This window comes from Sinohyriopsis cumingii, chromosome 1 (assembly GCF_028554795.1).
Source record: "Sinohyriopsis cumingii isolate HCF-2022 chromosome 1, ASM2855479v2, whole genome shotgun sequence".
NCBI classification, from domain to species: domain Eukaryota; kingdom Metazoa; phylum Mollusca; class Bivalvia; order Unionida; family Unionidae; genus Sinohyriopsis; species Sinohyriopsis cumingii.
In genome coordinates, this window is record NC_142961.1 from 84,283,923 (window position 1) to 84,304,458 (window position 20,536).

Here is a 20,536-nt window from a genome sequence, read left to right on the forward strand (position 1 = left end):
AATTTCATCTAATACAAAGCTTTAATATGAAATGTGTATATGCGTATCTGGGGTTTCCCAATCCTTGGCCGGAAACGTATGTATGAGCCAGCTGGGACAGAGAGATCATTATTAGCAGCTTGTATATGCGTCTCTGGGGTTACAAGGCCGTCAGATTCCATCACTTTTATTTAAGTTTGGTACTGACTTCCTTTGATGAAAAGTTCTTTGTTTTTATTGAAAGATTGTAGTCGGCTTTCATTGATGAAGGGTGCCTGAGTTATTGAAGTCACCGCATAAGGAGAGCTTTGGAGAACCAAACAAATGCCCATTTCTTATTGCGGCAGCAACATAAAATAATTGTATTGCATGATTGAGACTGATTTTTTCTCCCCATTTGCTGAGTATGTTTTCATAACAATTGGTGCTTCAAAGGTAATCTGTTTCCTTTGAAATTTCAGCAAATTATTTTATCTCAGTACATTTTTAAAACGGAATTAGCCGTCGTTTGGACTATTCTAGGTAGTGTCCCTCCCTTCCTATTGAATAAACCAACAAGTAAGATGTAGTGTTTTTTGTTTTGTTTTTTACATTTGTGGTAGCAGCATGATGCTGCCTTCCACACATGCGTCTGAAAATTAACAAAGGGTCAACAGACAATAGAGACGCTGGTGTTCTGGTTTGATGACAGGAATTATTATGGAAAATGTGAGTGTTCTGAAGGATTTAATTCTGAGTGAAAAGAAGAGGAATTTTACTAACCATCCACACACAAATGCAAATATATTAATTACTAGTGAGTGGCCAAAAATCCGACGAAAGATAGATTACGAGATAATACCTCGTCCAGTTGATCTCCGTTACCAGAAATGTCAACAACAAAAAGCGGATATTTCACAACATACGGTACTCATGCTACATGTCATGATAAGCGTATTATAATATAACAATGCACTGTTTAAATGGTTTGTCAATATGGACAAAGAATTTGTTTATGTAACAATAGATAAATTTCAGTGCATTTTATATCCAGTTTGCGGCTTCCTTTCATGGGGCCAATGGTTGTATGTTAAAGTTTAAACAGCCAACAACGTCGCCAATAAAAAAAAACAATACAAGTTTGCGACATTGGCGAAGACCTACGCGATCCCAGAATAAACTTTGTATGCATTATTTTTTCATAATTTTAAGAAGAAAAAACTGCTTTTTCGTGTATGAGAAAAATACATAAAAAATTTCAGGAGCCATGCCACGATCATCTTGTATTATTATACGCAATCTCTTCCCCAAAATGATAAAGTTTTTATGCTTTATTTTCATACTTTTAAGAAAGAATTTTTTTGTGTACAAGCAAAATACATGTATATGAAATTTCAGGAGCTACACCATATACAAATTCGTGTTATAACGGAGCACGCTATAGGTGGGTCACACTGTAGTTGTGTCTGGCTGACCAAAATTGAGATCAATTTAAGTACATGTAGCATATAAACAACTATACAGCTACATGAAACTAGATAATAATAAGAGTGAATTGTTTTGGGAAACATGTTTGCCAACAATGGGATAATGCTCAAACAAGGAGTATATTTTTTATATATATGTTTTAGTTGTATTTTTTAACGGATTTCACTGATACATGAATATTCTAACATCTGATAGAATACCCAAATTTATGGATTTTTTTTTTTATTAAATGAAAGTTGTCAATATACAAGTGCATTTCTGACAAGTTCTCTTTATTTAATAACAATTTTCCTTTTTTTTCTCTGCTGAAATCCTAGCCACTGACAACAGGCATTTCTTAAAAATCTCACTTGTATCTGAAATTTCAACTTATTTTCAGCCCCCCCCCCCAACATCCGCTTATGTCGACAACATTACCTTGACCCAGAGGATGACAAGATAAATCGATAATACTGTATTATGACAATGGCAACATATTTTGAATATTGATTAAAGATTGCAGTTGGCAATTTTTTTATACTTTTTTTAATGCCAGCACCATCCCTGACAAAGATAGTTGAAATTTCAATGGTTTATTTGAGGACAAAAAAGCTGAAAAGTCATGATTTCAGCCTCATGCAGTTGACATGCACAACAGAATATTACATATTAGGACACTTTTACTCACATAATAAGATGTACCTCATAATTATGTCAGAGGAAGTGTCTTTACATACCAATTTGCATAGCAAGGGAATCAAAATAGATAAATATGCACACGTTTTGTGATGACACGTGAAAAGAACAGATACATAAATCCGAATAATGCCATTGTGGGTAACAGAACACTTCCATGTACCAGGGTTTAAAAACAATCAAACTGTTATTCACGAACATCAAAAATGGCTCTTCTGTGAGCTATTAAATCTATCATCTTAAAGAGTTTTAAATATTATACATTATTCAAAAGCTCTTTAATATTTTTTAAACAAAAGTCATACCAAACTGCACAAGTAAATTTATAAGATGCATAAGGGCAATAACTCTGTCCATAAAGAAAGACAATGCAATTGAAAGTTGTCATTACCATTTCATCGTTTCGTTGAGAAGTAAGCAATGTACTTACATTCATATTAGTTTAATAATAACTAATATCAACCCTACCAGTTTGACGACCCCATATTGTCCCTAAATGCACATGTAATAATGAGAACGCATAACGATTAAGTTTCAGACCATCTTCCCGCACTGAACTACATAATATTATTTGGAATTTAAATGCAAAAGGATCTCAAGAGCTAAACTTTTATATGTTTAGTTACTTGAGAATCACACTATTGGTAATGCAACCACATTTTTAAAATGCGTATGCTCTTTACAGGGATAGTAACGAAATTAGGGAGCAGTTAAAATACGCTATTCTACGAGAACCTTTAATGAATGAACGGTTTGATATTCAAAGAGAAGGGAAATGCTAAGATACTCTGCAGCTATTGCAGAAAAAAATATAACATCTACCTTCTCAATCTCTGGTTTAGAATCCTCGGAGTCAGTCATGGTATTTGAGGACAGACTTCTAAATGGCGGTAAAAGAACCGTGTGTGAAATTTGTCCAATCAAATCTAGCGTTATAAAATTTAAAACAGGTGCTCTTCTAAACTAGGCAGTGATTGCATTTGTTTCGGAATAATTCTAAGATTTTCCTTTATTCAAATGATAAATTTGTAGGCTGGTACTTTTTAGTTATGTCAAGCTCTATGATAATTTTTTGGCTAAAGTTATATTCTTTCTGAAAACCAATCAATCTGCCTACTCACTATGGCATAAATCGTCAACAACAGCCATTTCATTTTGAACAATAACTCATTTAATACAGTTCGGTCTGACTTAAGTGCAGCTACGGATTTTACTGAAAAAGAGCAACAGAACTGATTAAGACTACATTATTTTTTTTTTTTTAGGAAAATATGCCACTGAATTACGATCCATGTGAAAGGCTGGTATACATCGAGTCAGTATAGTCTGTCATTTATTTACGGGTTCCTAATAACAACATATAAAGGTTCATCAATACAGTCATATGGACTGTCATTTATCTGAAGTTACACAATAATATTTCCGTTCATTAATCCAGCCATATAGGCTGTCATTTATTTACAGCTACACAATCACATATAAACAAAATAATGCAAATACTAATACTGATACAGTGGAATATCATGAGTAGGTTTGGTTAGCAAAATTTTATGGTATAAGTAACAATGCAGCAAATGGAACAGAGTGTGTTATTGTTCTTTGCATTCTTATGCACTGATATAAATGTAGATAAACTATATACTGTAATGAGAAGAAGAAAAAAAAGTGAGAACAGATTAAGCCAATTCAGTTCAATGTTTTTGATTTATATCACCTGAAGTATATGAAAAAAATAAAAAGATGGGCAGCAAAAGGTAACTGAGGTACTGTAATCGAAAGACGCAACATAGAAAGAAAGATCAGTTACAAATGTGCACATAAAATTTAAATAGCATTGTTTGATATATTCTTGGTACTAAAATGAAGCATTTACTAATGCACACACACATACAAACACACACACATGAAGTTAATGGAATGGATGACATTCAGCATGGTTAAATCAGGCAGTTGATGGAAGAGAACCCATATGTGACAGGGTAGTGGCTAGATCCATGAGAAGTCAGTCTTTTTACTTCATCTTCTTATTACAAACAACTACAAAATTTCATGCAAATTGGGTGTTATTGTCCAACCAGGTGTTTGTATAAGATGTATAAAAATACAAGTTATTTTGATTATACAAGATAATAATTGTGATCTAATGTGTTATATGTTATGTTTTGCTAAATAACACAAAACATGGTTTGGTCTAACTGCTTTATTGGCTAGGTTCAGCTGACTCCAAATGGAGAATACCCACACACACTAGTTTCTCATGCTACTGTTATCATAAGGCATCTAGGGTTACTAATTGTGATCTAATGTGTTATATGTTATGTTTTGCTAAATAACACAAAATATTGTTTGGTCTAACTGCTTTATTGGCTAGGTTCAGCTGACTCCAAATGGAGAATACCCCCACACACTAGTTTCTCATGCTACTGTTATCATAAGGCATCTAGGGTTACAACTCAGAGAGAGCCTGGAGTTGACCTTAGGTGACCTGTAACTGTCAGACCATTTGTAGCAACAGAATGTTAATATTGTATATTACCACAACTTCCCCTAAAAATGAGTTTTGTGCTTTTCTTTTAAATTCACATATTCATTTCTCCTTTTCTTTTTAATATATTTGTACACATATTACTTGACAAAGTTCTATTTTGCAAACAAATATATATATATATATATATATATATATATATATATATATATATATATATATATATATATATATATATATATATATATTTCAAGAGTTTCTGGTGAGTTGTAAAAGTTTTACTAATTGTAGTTAAAATTAAGTTCTAGCCCTATGACATTCACAACCATTCTTACACTCATGAAAACATGACATGGTGATATATTGGCATTGTCACTTAAATCTATAGTCCTAATATTTTGTTCTTCAGTCCAGTTGTTATCACTGCATATAAACTGATGTGATATAACAGATGTATTATTATGTTCTTAAACACTTCCAGTTTCTAATATTCACAAAACAATTTTTTTAATTGAGAAAAATTGTCGAGTCCATGTAACAAAATCTCTGAATCTTGCAGGCTTTTTTATTAGATGTCCACTCCTTGTTCGAATCTCTCGTCTGGTTTGGCTTATTGATGACTAATGGCTTATTCTCATTCACTTCAGTGACTTCCTGGTTAGTATCTTCGTATGTATAATATATCTCTGGTAATGTCTCTTTTGTTTGTAATAGATGTCTTCGGTTTCTCCTGTATATAGCACCATCCTGGCTTTTCACATCATACGACCTTGGAGTGCTACTTTTTCTGATTACAGCTGGTTCCCAAAGATCTTGTCTTCTGATTCTAACTTTGTCTCCAGAAGTCAGATTTGGAAGCTCTTTAGCTGTTCTGTCATACTGTTTCTTTTGCTGATTTTTCTTTTCACCCAGTTTCCATTTTGGTTTCTCTCTTTTATAACTTGCAGATGTAGCTGTATGTTGGTAGTAGGTAAAGTCAATTGAAGTTTTCCACTTATCAGTATTTGTGCCGGAGATCCTATATCATCAATTGGTGTATTTCAATACTCCAATATCAATAAATATGGATCTTTTACCTCTCTCTTTGCCTAATTGAGAATTCCTTTGACAGTTTGAATGGTTCTTTCTGCTAAACCATTAGACTGTGGATACTTGGGACTTGACATAGTGTGTTTGAATCAACAGGTTTTTTGCAAACTGTCTATATTCTTTTGAGGAGAACTGTGGTCCATTAGCACTCCTTACTTCTCGTGGTTTTCCATGTCTTGCAAAAACTGACTTTGTGTGTGCTTGCTCATATATTTTCTCACTTGGCAATTTCAAAATATCTGGAGCAATAGTCTACTATCAAGACATAGTTGTAAATGTTTCCATGTCAGTAAATCTGTTCCAACCATTTTCCATGGTGCAGTAGGTTGTGTAGACAACAATGGTTCTTTTTTAGTTGACTTTCTGTATTCCTGGCAAGTACAACAATTTGATACTGTGTATGCAATTTGTGCATTCATGCTAGGCCAATACATAATGTTTCTTGCTCTTTGCTTTGTCTTCTCAATGCCCATATGACTTTTGTGCAACTCTTTTAGCATTTCTTTCTGAAGAGCATCTGGTATTACAATCTTCTCTCCTTTTAGACCTAATCCATCTATTTCTGAAAGTTCATCTCTGCAGTTTCAGAAATTTCTGATTTCAAAAGGTACGAGATGTTTATCATTTGGCCATCCCTTTTGAATCATTTCTCGTAATTTGGTCATTTTATTATCACGTTTAGTTCCATTCTTTATTGCTTCTAGCTGTGTATCTGCAATCTGTATATTTGACATGATCATGTGCAGATAGCACTCAATTTCACTATCCATGTTCATCTCAGATGTGTTCTGTCTGTATGCTCTCGACAATGTATCTGCTACAATGAACTCTTTTCCTGGATAATACATTAAGTCAGAACAGTCTGCAGTCTTAAAAGCATTCTCTGAAGTCTAGAAGGTGCAGCAGATGGAGGTTTCTTGAGGATTAATTCCAGAGGTTTATGATCCGATTTAACTTGTACTTGATAACCATAAGTATATTGATTGAATCTTTCAAGACCAAATAACACAGCAAGCAGTTCTTTCTCGATCTGTGCATACATGTACCTTGTTTCTGCATCTGTCAAAGACCTTGATACAAATGTTATGGGTTTTTGCCTGACTGCATCAACACTGCTCCAAGTCCTGATTTTGATGCATCACAACTAACAATGACAGGCTTCTTAACATCAAAGTATTTCAACACAGGTTCTTTGCTTAGAAACTGTTTGATCTCTTCAAATGTATGTTTCTGTGCAGTTTCCCAAACAAACTCAGTTTCACTTTTCAAAAGTGCTTTGATTGGCTCTGTCACTGTAAACATATTTGGGATAAATTTCGCTAGGTAGTTGACTGTACCCAGTAATTTTTCAATTCCTTTCTTGTCCATCGGAGCGGGCATTTCTGTGATTGCTATTACCTTTTCTGGGTCAGGTTTAATACCTGATGATGTCATCATGTGTCCCACGTAGCATACTTTTGTTAGTCCAGATTGGCATTTTTCCAAATTCAGTGTCAGATTTATTTCCTGGAATCTCTTTAAAACAGTTTTCAGTTTTCTATCATGATCTTCCTTTGAAGTTTCCCAAACAATTATGTCATCTATTTCAGTCTCCACCCCAGGCAGGTCCTCAAAATACTGTGACATACGTTTCTAGAACACTCCTTGAGCAGATTTAATACCAAAAGGCATTATCAGTTAGCAATATCTACCAAACGGGGTGTTAAATGTTGTCAATAGCTAGCTTTCCTCTTCCAGGGCTATTTGCCAGTAACCATGATTGGCATCTAGTTTGGAGAAAACCTTAGCTCCAGCCATCCTTGTGGTTATATCTTCAATATTAGGAAGTTAATAATGCTCTCATTTGATAGCTTGATTCAAGTTTCCCGGATCTAGACAAATTTGTAGTTTTCCCAGCTTGGGTTTTTCAACAACTACTAATGAACTGAGTCAGACCCATTTTGTTGGTTCATGATCTTTACGTATTACATTTTTCTGATCCCATTTCTGACACAATGTTATGTTTTGCTAAATAACACAAAACATGGTTTGGTCTAACTACTTTAATGACTAGGTTCAACTGACTCCTAACAAAGAATACCCACACACACTAGTTTCTCACGCTAATGTTATCATAAGGCATATAGGGTTACAACTGAGTGAGAGCCTGGAGCTGACATTATGTGACCTGTAACTGTCAGACTATTTGTAGCAACAGAATGTTAATACCATATATTACCACATTATGTAAATTACAATGATATAAATGACAGCACAGCAGGAAATAATATTTGTACTCAAGAACAAACTCGAGGCAAATTCAATTCTTTAGATATGATATGAGGTGATTTTTATCTGTCTTGTTCAAGTTTAAAACAATGTGAACTTTTCTTGTAAATAAGGCCCTATTTCATCTCCACAGAGAAAAGAGGTTGATTTTCATATTTAAAGTTGTATGTACAAAAGCTTAGTTATTAATGTGATTTTATTCTTCCTCTTAGAAGTAATTCTACTTTCTATGTCTTTTTGATGTCAGAAAGAGTGTATGTGTTTGTGTTTGGATTTTTAATGTAGCTTTAACAATTTTTTAGTCATATTGCTATGATGTCTGCAGTATAGCAGTTTATAACAATGTCTAGCACTGGGGCATGATGCCACAGATACGTAGTAAGATGTCCCATCCAGTTACATTATCCTGACACCAGGCCGACCAGTCCTAATGCTAACTCTTAATGCTGAGCACCAAGCAAAGTAGTTGTTAGTACCATTTTGTAAGTCTTTGTTTTGACTCTGCTGGGGATTGAACCTGTGACCTCCCACATCCGAGATGGATGCTCTAACAACTAGGCCACCAGAGCAGTTGATGTGAAAAAGAGGTTAACTCAAATAAAAGTTTTTTTTATATTTTATTTTTACATGTAATGAAAACTAAGATAATACATTTTTATTTCTGCTTTAGGTCAATATCCATGAGTGGAAATATATAATCCTAGAAACAGAAAAAGAAAAGAATTACCTGTGTTTTGGGATCTCCAATACTGTATTTATTTGTTTATAAGTTCAGTCCAGCTGCAAACTGAACACCAAGCCAAAATACCACACCTTTCTGGTAAAGCTTTCCAGTCAGAGGAGGGATTAGTGGCACTTCCCAGTTAAAATAAATTTGCCATCAGTGAGTCCCACCTTTCAGAGGAGATCATGGTCATCTTCATATGACTTGTTTAAAACTGCACCCAAAGTCAATGGATCTAGATTATCAGATGAGTTGAGTTTTCTGTAAGGGGACTTCTTGAGTAAGTTATCCGTTACTGGACCAGTTATTAAACTATGATTGGACACAGAGTCGAGGCACCAGATACTAGGCACAATAACAAATACTGGTCACCACACACTGGGTCTAAGCACCAGGCACTGAACAGGTGACAAATACTGGTTACTAGTCATCCCTCACCAGTCAACCATTTAAGCATCAGGCTCTGATTGCTGGCCATCTATTACCAGTTGCCAGGCAAATAACTTGGCAATGGAAAGGGATTGGTTCCACCACCAACCCTTCTCTAAGTCCCCCATTAATTCCTATGGAACTTTGAGACTCGCATCACCTGGCAATGAGTCTGGAATGTCTCACTTTTCTCCCATGGCACCATAGTTTAAGATTCCTATGGCCACATTGGTAAGTGGATTGAGAAGGTCATAGTTTCTTCCCATCCCCTCCTCTGGCTTAGTTTTGAAAGGAAAAGGAGGAAGCCACCACTCCTCTCCTCATCAGTTGAGAATGGATTACCAGACCTTACTCTAAGGAGAGAAGAAAAGTAGTCCTGCTTTGCCATATCATGTGGAGGGAGGATAGTTAACATTTGCTGCCGGATACAAATGAGTTTGAGGTGGAACCAGTTGCATTTGTTCATTCTCCTCCACTAGTATCTTCATCACAATCCTGCTCTATTGGGGAGACAACAGATGATGAAATATAATCATTCTTTCCTACATCTGTCTAAGCTTTCAGGTCTTCAGACAACAGTATCCTCTCCAGATTGGAGAGGTTTTTAATGTGCTTTTTGTAAGGATGCTCCATCACAGCCGATGTGGGATGACCTCGATGAGGATGAATTTTGGATTGCAAGTCTGATACTCCACCAACTATGCTTCCATGGATCCCCCTAACAGAGAAGATAAATTTAAGTTAAATCTGCCTAAAATTTACTTTGAAATGTTATATTAATAACCATGGTAGCATACAACAATTTTACTTTATTTTTAGATGTTTTATTAATGACCATGGCAACATACTCTAATAGTAAGAATACAGTGGACCTTGCTGTTGACCCACTGATAACCTGCAAGCTCTGTCTGTCAGAATGTGGACTCCAAGACATGTATGAATTGCAGGAGTGTAGATGTCTCTACTGTGCAATGGTAAGTTGATAAAGGCAACAAGAGATGTTACCAACAATTTCCAATAGATAGTCACCAACAAATATAAATTGGAATTTATAATTCCACCATTGTGTCATCTTTTCCAAACACCTCCTTCTCTTATTAGCAATGAATATATGAATTACTTCCAGCTATTGTATGGTGTTAATGATTATGTCATGTTATCTAATCTAATAATTACATCTTGTAACCTAACTTAATAACATGAGGTTGCCTAACTCAGTGATTGCCTCATTTTATCTAACCTTATGATTACATGTTGTCTAACCTAATGATTATATCATGTTATCCATCTTAATGAATACATCCAGTTGCCAAACTTCAAGATTATAATGTTACCTACCTTCATGTTTACAATATGTTACCTAATTGATTACATCTTGTCACTTAACTGAATTATTATGTCATTGTACATATCTTAATGATTACATCATGTTATATAATCTAATAATTATATCAAGTTAAATTAATGATTACATTAAGCTACATAACTTAATGATTATAGTTTGTTATGTATCATAATGATTACATAATATAACGAAATATAATGATTTCATCATGTTGCACATTGATGTACAAGATATTTGCATATTTCACCCATTATTAAATAATGAACATTTTTCTGTGACTTTAATTGTTTAATTGCTGGACCCACATTAATCAAGCACGACATGACTTGTCAAACTGTATGTCTTATGTTAGATAAAAAAAATACACCACACACCCCCAAAATGGAGAAACTTTTTCATAACAGCAGAATTTGAATAATGTTTGATAATAAGCATCCTACTAACTCACATTTATTGGTCAGTTGCTCTTGTGTTTACATTTCAGCTGTCAGTAGAAAAAGCTGCCTGAATGAAATATAGGGTTAGGTTTTATTTATATAAGGGAGTAATGTAGCATTACTCCAAGCACTGGCCTAAGGAGAATTACTCTTAAGACTATATATATATATATATATATATATATATATATATATATATATATATATATATATATATATATATATATATATATATATATATATATATATATATATATATATATATATATATTATGAGAATGTATATTGAATGAAATATAGGGTATGGGTTACCCCCATTTTTCTTCAGGCAGTTTTTCTTCCAGTCTTAACTGAACTGGAGGCAACTCTCAAGGGGATAATAATCTACTAAACCCCAAATATACAGAAAGCATAATGAGTCACCATGGAAGTGCATGGATACAAATCTACTAGATCCCAGATATACAGAAAGCACAGTGTGTCATTGTGATAGTACATCAGCACATTAGGGATAACAATCTAATAGATCCCAAATATACAGAAAGCACAATGAGTTACCATGAGAGTACATGCATACCAATGTACCAGATCTCAAATATACACAATGCACTAGTTACTGGTTGTACATCAGCACATTATGGATAACAATATACTAGATCCCAAATCTACAGAAAGCACAATGAGTCGCTATGGGAGTACATGGATACCAATCTGCTAGATCCCAGACATTCAGAAAGCACATTGAGCCACTCTGAGTACATCAGAACATTAGGGATAACAATCTACTAGATCCCAAATCTACAGAAAGCACACTGAGTCACTATGGAAGTGCATGGATTAAAATCTACTAGATTCCAAATATACAGAAAGCACAGTGAGTCAGTGTGATAGTGCATCAGCATATTAGGGATACCAATTTAATAGATCCCAGATATACAGAAAGCACAGTGAGTCACTATGGGAGTACAGAGATACCAATCTACTAGATCCCAGATGTACAGAAAGCACAGTAAACCACTGTGGGAGTAGATCAGCACATTAGGGATACCAATTTAATAGATCCCAGATATACAGAAAGCACAGTAAACCGCTGTGGAAGTAGATCAGCACATTAGGGATAACAATCTAAAAGATTCCAAATATACAGAAAGCACAATGAGTTACCATGGGAGTACATGGATACCAATATACCAAATCTCAAATATACACAATACACAAGTTACTGGGTGTACATCAGCACATTAGGGATAACACTCTACTAGATCCCAAATCTACAGAAAGCACAATGAGTCACTATGGAAGTACATCAGCACATTAGGGATAACAATCTACTAGATTCCAAATATACAGAAAGCACAATGAGTCACTATGGGAGTACAGGAATACCAGTTTATTGGATCCCAGACATACAGAAAGCACAGTAAGCCACTGTGGGAGTACATCAGCACATTAGGGATAACAGTCTACTAGATCCCAAATATACAGAAAGCACAATGAGTTACCATGGGAATACATGGATACCAATATATCAGATCTCACATATACACAGTGCACAAATTACTTCATTAGGGATAACAGTCTACTAGATCCCAGATATACAGAAAATACAATGAGTCACTATGGGAGTACATGGATACCAATTTACTAGATCCCAGACATTCAGACAGCATATTGAGCCACTGTGGGAGTACATCGGCACATTATGGGTAACAATCTACTACATCCCAAATATACAGAAAGCAGATGGAGTCACTATGGGAGTGCATGGATTCAAATCTACTAGTTCCCAGATATACAGAAAGCACAGTGAGTCAATGTGATAGTACATCAGCATATTAGGGATACCAATTTAATAGATCCCAGACATACAGAAAGCACATTGAGCCACTGTGGGAGTACATCAGCACATTAGGGATAACAATCTACTAGATCCAAATATACAGAAAGCACAATGAGTTACCATGGAAGTTCATCAGCACATTAGGGATAACAATCTACTAGATCCCAAATATACAGAAAGCACAATGAGTCACTATGGAAGTTCATCAGCACATTAGGGATAACAATCTTCTAGATCCCAAATATACAGAAAGCACAAGGAGTCACTATGGGAGTACAGAGATACCTATCTGCTATATCCCAGATGTACAGAAAGCACAGTAAGCCACCGTGGGAGTACATCATCACATTAAGGATAACAATATACTAGATCCCAAATATAAGAAAGCACAATGAGTTACCATGGGAGTACATGGATACCAATGTACCAGGTCTCAAATATACACAATGCACAAGTTATTGGGTGTACATCAACACATTATGGATAAGAATCTGCTAGATCCCAAATATACAGAAAGCACAATGGGTCACTGTGGAAGTTCATCAGCACATTACGGATAACAATCTACTAGATCCCAAATATACAGAAAGCACAACGAGTCACTATGGGAGTACAGAGATACCAATGTACCAGATCTCAAATATACACAATGCACAAGTTACTGGGTGTACGTCAGCACATTAGGGATTACAATCTTCTAGATTCCAAATATAGAGAAAGCATAATGAGTCACTATGGAAGTACAGGGATACCAATATACTAGAACCCAGATATACAGAAAACACACTGAGTCATTATGTGGTACATCAGCACTTTTGGGATACCAATATATTTGATCCCAAATACATGTATACAGAAAGCACAATAAGTCACTAAGTGAGTACATTAGCACTTTATCTAACCCTTCCTCAAAAAGAGCCATTAGAAGAGATGTCATTAAAACAATGATATGATTAATACATTCCAAAAAGAGACATCATTAAAACAATGATGTTGTTAATGAATGCCAGAAATAGACTTTGTTAAAACATTGATGTGGTTAATGAATGCCAAAAAGGATTTGCTACTTTCCTCATCACATGATGCTTCCTTTACAAAGAAACAAGGAAGATCCAATTCAAATATATCAAGTTACAAAAAGTAGCTATCTCCAACAGTGTTGCCTCAAAGGCCAAATAGCAACAGGTCTTAAGATCAACTTGAACACAAGGTTCACAAATTGAGTTTGAGTCCTCTTGTAACAATATTGTCTATGAAACCTAAAAGGGACTTACCAATCTGACTTTACCTACACACTCAGCAGAGTACATAAGTACAAAACAGCTTTGCAAAGGTCTAGAAAAATGTGAAGCTTTATGTGTAAATTGTTTGTACTGGATTGCAACAGAAGTTGCATTCTTTGTGTTATAATGCAAAACTCCAAAATCTTTAAAAACACTTACACAAACCTCAAATATACTTCTAAATTAAAAGGTTAATGCACAACATATAATATTATTTACTCACCTGTTAACAAGTGGCAAATAATATGTAGGTGAGACCAAAAGGGAATTTCAAATTATTATTAAAGAACACCTCAAGTACTTTTCCAAAATGAAGAATATTCCTATATTATCAAAATAATTTGATTTATCCAACAACAAACTCTGTTCATTGTCAAAAAATAGAAATGATTTGTATGATCCTGACTTTTAGTTGCTACATTAAGCCTAAAAATGAGTATATTTTGTATACGCCTGTAACATGCTCTTATTGGGTATGGGTGAAGATTCAAGTACCATACTGTAAATTAGATGCAGTCAATGACCATGGCTATGTACTGTGCTGTAAATTAGATGCAGTCAATGACCATGGATATGTACAGTGCTGTAAATTAGATGCAGACAATTACCATGGGTATGTACAGTGCTGTAAATTAGATGCAGACAATGACCATGGGTATGTACAGTGCTGTAAATTAGATGCAGTCAGTGACCATGGCTATGTACTGTGCTGTAAATTAGATGCAGTCAATGACCATGGCTATGTACTGTGCTGTAAATTAGATGCAGTCAATGACCATGGCTATGTACAGTGCTGTGAATTAGATGCAGTCATTAACCATAGCTATGTACTGTGCTGTAAATTAGATGAAGTCAATGACCATGGGTATGTACAGTGCTGTAAATTAGATGCAGTCAATGACCATGGCTATGGATTCTCTTGTTTGAAGATTAATTAGTCTTCCTCTGCATTTACATCAGAATATAAATGTTCATTATTTCTCTGCAGTGTGTGAAGCAGTACCTGTCTGTGATGATAAATGAGGGAAATGTCCTGTCCATTACATGTCCTGATGCACAGTGTAAGAAACAGGGCAAGATGGAGATGTCTGAGGTAGTTTACTGTTCTTTAATAATGTATTAGTACAGTGTTTATTTTAAGAAAAGATTTCCTTGGTCAAATTATATCAATTGTTTTTAAAAGTACCATTTATTAAAGGACTTTTATTTAATATTCCCTATAGCTGCTAATTTATCATATTTCCAACACAGAAATGCACCACTTCCTAGCAGCAGCTTTCTGGGATTATAAAAATATGTGTGTTATCTTGGACAACAGCATAGTAACTAGCTTTTCCTATGACTTATCACATTTTTTTGTAGTTGTTTTCTTTGAATGCTTAATGCTTTTATTAACATAAGATAGATGACACATATATGTAATGTGTATTTGTACTATATGCAGTTTTAGACAAAAAAAATGTTTCACTGTAAGATGAAAGAAAAAAGAGACTTTTCAGATCATATAAGGCATGAAGTGGCAATATACATCACAACCACATTATACACTGAAATGTACATCATGCCTTAAAATGTATATAGGAATTATAACACTAATTTGTCTTAGTTTCTTGTGGAATAATGGCTCCCTTCAACAAAAATATCACATTTATCATGGATAAGAAAACTCACAATACAGTTGTCTTTGACACATGGAACCAGTAATATAAATCCTGGTCAGGTATATTCAACCTCAGTTTCATCAAAACTAGAGCCAGTTTCTAAAACTTGGAAAGAGTCTTTTATGTAATCCTCCAGTACACCGCCATCAAAGTTAGGAATGATCATAACCCTGTGTAATACTTAACTTTCTCATTATTGTCTATAATCTCAGAAATCTCAGTTTCTGTTTTCTGACACTGGAGCTCAAGGTTTTATAATGTCAGTCTAGCTCATTATTAACAAGCCCATTTAGTTTTGGTTGATTTTCTACACCTCCTATACCAAGCCTACCAGAAAGATGAAAATGGCACATAACTTTAGAATCATTGGATTCACAATAACTATCATTGTCAGGCTGAGTTATTGGGGATAAGTTTAACAGTCTCAGTGCAGCATCATGCATTTCCTTCTTTTTATGGTGTATCATTCTGTGGTATTGATCAGTGTCACTACCTAAGCAATATTGACAGGGCCCAATATGGATTTCTTTTGTTGTAGAGTGATGCAGGTTTAACTGAAAAACATTCAGATCTTCTTCTTAAAACAAAAACATGCAAAAAATGGTGCATATTTATTTGTTCTATAAAGAATAACTCATTCTTGCTACTGTTACATGGAAGGAGAATTTTCATATCAAACTTTGATGAAGTAAAAAACAATTATCCAGTTACACTGAATGCCAGTGGGTACAGTAACCAAAATTATCCAGTTACACTGAATGTCAGTGGATACAGTAACCAAAATTATTCAGTTACATTGAATGTCCATGGGTACAGAAACAAAATTATCCAGTTACACTGAATGTTAGTGGGTACAGTAACTAAAATTATCCAGTTACACTGAATGTCAGTGGGCACAGTAACAATAACATTTTACTTTTATGATATCAGTTTCTTAAATAAAAAGATAAAAACTACAGTTGACATACCTATTATGAAATGATCCTATTATATCTTGATATATTTAGACAAGTTGAAGCTAGTCCAGTTGAGTTGTTTCAGCCATAATGGTCATTGTTTCTCACTTTTGTGTTCTTTTTTGCCATAATTATGAAAATACTGATGGAATAGAATAGAATGATTTACTGCCCTGATTAGAGCTGTTGTGACAGCCAACAATACTGCAAGTGTTAACCATTATGTCCTGAACAAAGTCATTATGTACTTATTGTTATATCTCTATTTGCCCATTCAAATGGCAGATGGAAGTGAACAGTAGGCAGTTTGGTTTGGGAATGGTCTATACCTTCATCATTCTGTTTTGACACATTCTGTATATGCTGTTCATCCAGAGAAATTCCAAGACAAGAAATGTCTGATTGTGTGTGTGTGATGTGGATTTTTAACGTAGCTTTCAGTCATATCGCTATGATGTCTGCAGTGTGGCAGTTTACAGTGATGTCTAGCACTGAGGCATCATGCCGCAGACATGTAGTATGATGTCCCACCCAGTCCTATTATCCTGACACCAAGCCATACAGTTCTGATTGATTGTCAAGATTCTATCATGCACATGTAGACAGCTTGACAGTTAAAGCTTCCACTGCTGTATTTAAATGTAAGAATTATTTTTATCATTTTTGGCCAAAAAGATGCCTCTCAAACTATCAGGCAAAACAAAAATGTGTTTCTGATTGCCCGATTATCCCTATTTTATTGTGCTGACCTTAGCACCCACCCACCCCCATACAATTCTTATTTTAAAAATCTAAAATTAATTTGTGCCTCTAATTGAGCTGGTTCTGCCAAGTACTTGAAACACTTAGCACATTATATATACCAATCATTATACTCTATACATTTTTGAGAAAAAAATTGAAAGATTTTTTAAATTTTTTTCCTGAAAATTGATCTGATTGAGCCAGTTTAGCCCAGTACTTGAAGCAGTGAGTGCATTATAAATACTAATCATTATAATATATATATTGTTTGAAAACAAATATGTACCTAATTTTAAAACCAGTGCACCAAGAAGCACACATATTGCGGGGGATGCGGGTGGATTCAGCACTTTAATACTCATTTCATTGGAAAATTCTAATTATCAGAATTCCCATCATAATTCCTGCTTTGACTATGAAACATCAAGTAATTTTCATATTTACTTACATATATGTGTTAAATATCATATATACTTACTTATGACTCCAGCTGAAAACTGCACTGAACCAGATCTGCTGTCCCATAATGTGCAAGCAGATCTGGGTCTGTGCAGTTTGTTAGGAGTAGTCAGTAGAACTAACAGCATTGACCCTGATCTGCAGGCACATGCTATGGCTGATCAGGATCTTTCTTGCAGTTTGACTTGACTTATGAGCGAGTATATATAATATAATACTACATTCTTTACTTCCTTATGTAATCCAAGATATGATTTTCTTTACATTTGTTTCTGGTGGCCTAGTAGTTAGAGCATCCACCTTGGATGCAGGAGGTTGTGGGTTTGAACCCCAGTTGAGCCATACCAAAGGCTTACAAAAATGGTTCTAACAGCTGCCTCATTTGGCACTCAGCATTAAGAGGTCAGTGTTAGGACTGGTCAGTCTGGTGTCAGGATAATGTGACTGGGTGGGACATTATGCTACATGATGCCCCATTGCTAGGCATAACTATAAACTGCCACACTGCAGACACCGTAGTCATATGACTGAAAATTTGTTAAAGCTACATTAAAAGTCCAAATCACACACACACATTCTTTATGACTGCCTCACAGGAGATTTCTTTTTCTTCCAGATTCAAAAATTAGTTGATGAACAAATATTTATGAGATACAAAAGAATAAGGTTCCAAAAAGGTAAGATTGTCATCCAAGCTTTTTGTAAACTCATGAGTTTTTGTTTTGTGTTCAGCAACAGTGACAACAAATGTTTGCAGTAACAGCTGATTACTGCTTCCCATTTATATATTATTTATTTTGGACAAAAAAATGACTGCTTTGATGACAGTGGTTGAAAAAGCGCAAATTCTTAATAAAATGACATATTATTATTATTATTATTATTATTATTATTATTATCAGAAATGCTTACTTATAACACTAATAAATATCAGCATCTTTCAAAGTGTTACACTGAAAAACTAAGGCAGTATACATTACCTGCAGACCTACCACTTATCCCAATTTACTAGGGATCATCCAATATTTTTGTTTTAAAGTCAGAAAATCCAGATTTTCCAATTTTTTGCTCCAAATCCCAATTTTTAAAATGCCAAAATATTTTTAAAATACCTTTCCATTCATGATGGCTGTGTAAAGAGAGAAAAATTGATGTGTAAATTCCACAAGAAATACACTATAGTCATACCATGAAAATCTGTGTTAATTGTATTAACACTAAATATCAGTATAAAAGATGAAAATGGAAAAATGATAGATTTTTGCTGTATGACCATAGCATACATTTTTACATTAAGTAAAAAGCGTAACACAGTAGAAATGTCAATTTCTTTGTGAAGTTTTTGTAATATATGGCCACGAACACTGATCCTGATTTTTTTCTCCAAATCCCAATTTTTATCCTTTGGCAACCTGATATTTATTCCACTCAAGGTGGCAGGTCTGTACTTGTTATAAAATTACTTTGCCAAAAATTTGTGTTTATCAATATGAAAATGCATCTATTCTTTCTTGTAAAAGTTTTCTTTTCTATTTGTAAATGCATATTTGTGTACATTTCGTTGTTTTCCTTATTTATCAGAAGTTGACCTTGACCCTAATAGAACATTTTGTCCTGAGGCTGGCTGTGAAACAGTATGCCATGTATGTAATATATCAACTAAACCATCCCCAGTAGATTGTCACTCTGTGAGTAGTCTCTCTCTCTCTCTCTCTCTCTCACACACACACACACACACAAACACACACACATACAGAGTAGAAGATGCTATTTGATACACTACTGTTTTGCTGCATAATATCTAAGTTATGAAGGGTTATATTATTTTCTAATACATAGCACAGTATCATTTTGACAATCAATATTCATCTCTTATAACAATTATATTTATTCATTTGTAGTTAAAAATGAAAATACTTCAAATTCAGTCCTGATTAATAAGATGAACTTCATGCTCCAGTAAGGGTGTGATTAAAATGTTTGTGCTAAATTTCAGATCTAAAAAATAGGCAGCAATTAAGGATAATTTTATGTTTTTAGTGTGGGCTGAAGTTCTGTTCAGTGTGTAAAACCAAATGGCATGACCTGAAAACATGCGATGAAGCCATGACAACACAAAAGAAGGAGGATATAGGGTTGGTGATTTTTATTATTTAAGTTCTGTTTCATGATGATACCCACTGTATTTACCAGTAACATGCAATCAGATGGGAGGAGTGTTGATCCAGATATTGTCACATAATGCACTGACAGATCAGGGTCTGCCCTTGTAATTTGTAATCATCAGTACAACAGTGTAGTCCCAGTTCTGCCAGTACATTTAGTGATGGTAGATCAGATTTATGTTCTTTGCAATTGGTCACAAGTTCTACACAGGTATTTTCTTTTGTCAAATTTTTTAGACCACAAATATTATAAATAACTTTTCTCTCTGTCTAAGTTTTGTTTGTTTGTTGTAGGGTTTAATGGCATTTTTCAGCACATGATTGGCTATACATGACGGCCAGTATTAATAGTGGAGGAAGAACCCAGGAAAACCCCCGGAAAGAACCACCGACCAATGAGAAGCTACTGGCAGGCTTTCTCACATACCCACATTGGCTGAATTTGAGACTCAAACCCACGCAGGCAGATGTGAGATGGCAGTGATCTGTCACGGAGTGCGCTTTAGACCACTCAGCCACTCGGGGCCCCC

At 34.7% G+C, this 20,536-nt stretch overlaps 2 protein-coding genes across 4 annotated transcripts in view; one reads left to right on the forward strand and one right to left on the reverse strand.

Moving 5' to 3' along the window:
* The window catches only part of LOC149807258 (protein DEK-like), a 46,177-nt gene extending 43,086 nt beyond the window's left edge, over positions 1 to 3,091 (reverse strand). Inside the window, exon 1 of the mRNA XM_089964123.1 lies at positions 2,944 to 3,091. Within this exon, the coding sequence (XP_089820249.1) occupies positions 2,944 to 2,982 (39 nt within the window). The 5' untranslated portion in view covers positions 2,983 to 3,091. The remainder of the gene's footprint in view (positions 1 to 2,943) is intronic.
* A 123-nt stretch (positions 3,092 to 3,214) lies between these two features.
* The window catches only part of LOC149807259 (E3 ubiquitin-protein ligase RNF144A-like), a 38,558-nt gene continuing 21,236 nt past the window's right edge, over positions 3,215 to 20,536 (forward strand). Inside the window, exons 1-6 of one of the 3 annotated variants that reach the window (XM_089964147.1) lie at positions 3,215 to 3,487; positions 9,936 to 10,090; positions 15,010 to 15,114; positions 18,458 to 18,518; positions 19,423 to 19,529; positions 19,882 to 19,976. In XM_089964147.1, coding sequence (XP_089820273.1) covers positions 9,947 to 10,090; positions 15,010 to 15,114; positions 18,458 to 18,518; positions 19,423 to 19,529; positions 19,882 to 19,976 — 512 coding nt within the window. In that variant the 5' untranslated portion in view covers positions 3,215 to 3,487; positions 9,936 to 9,946. The remainder of the gene's footprint in view (positions 3,488 to 9,935; positions 10,091 to 15,009; positions 15,115 to 18,457; positions 18,519 to 19,422; positions 19,530 to 19,881; positions 19,977 to 20,536) is intronic. The other 2 variants (XM_089964137.1, XM_089964143.1) reach the window with 2 other exon arrangements.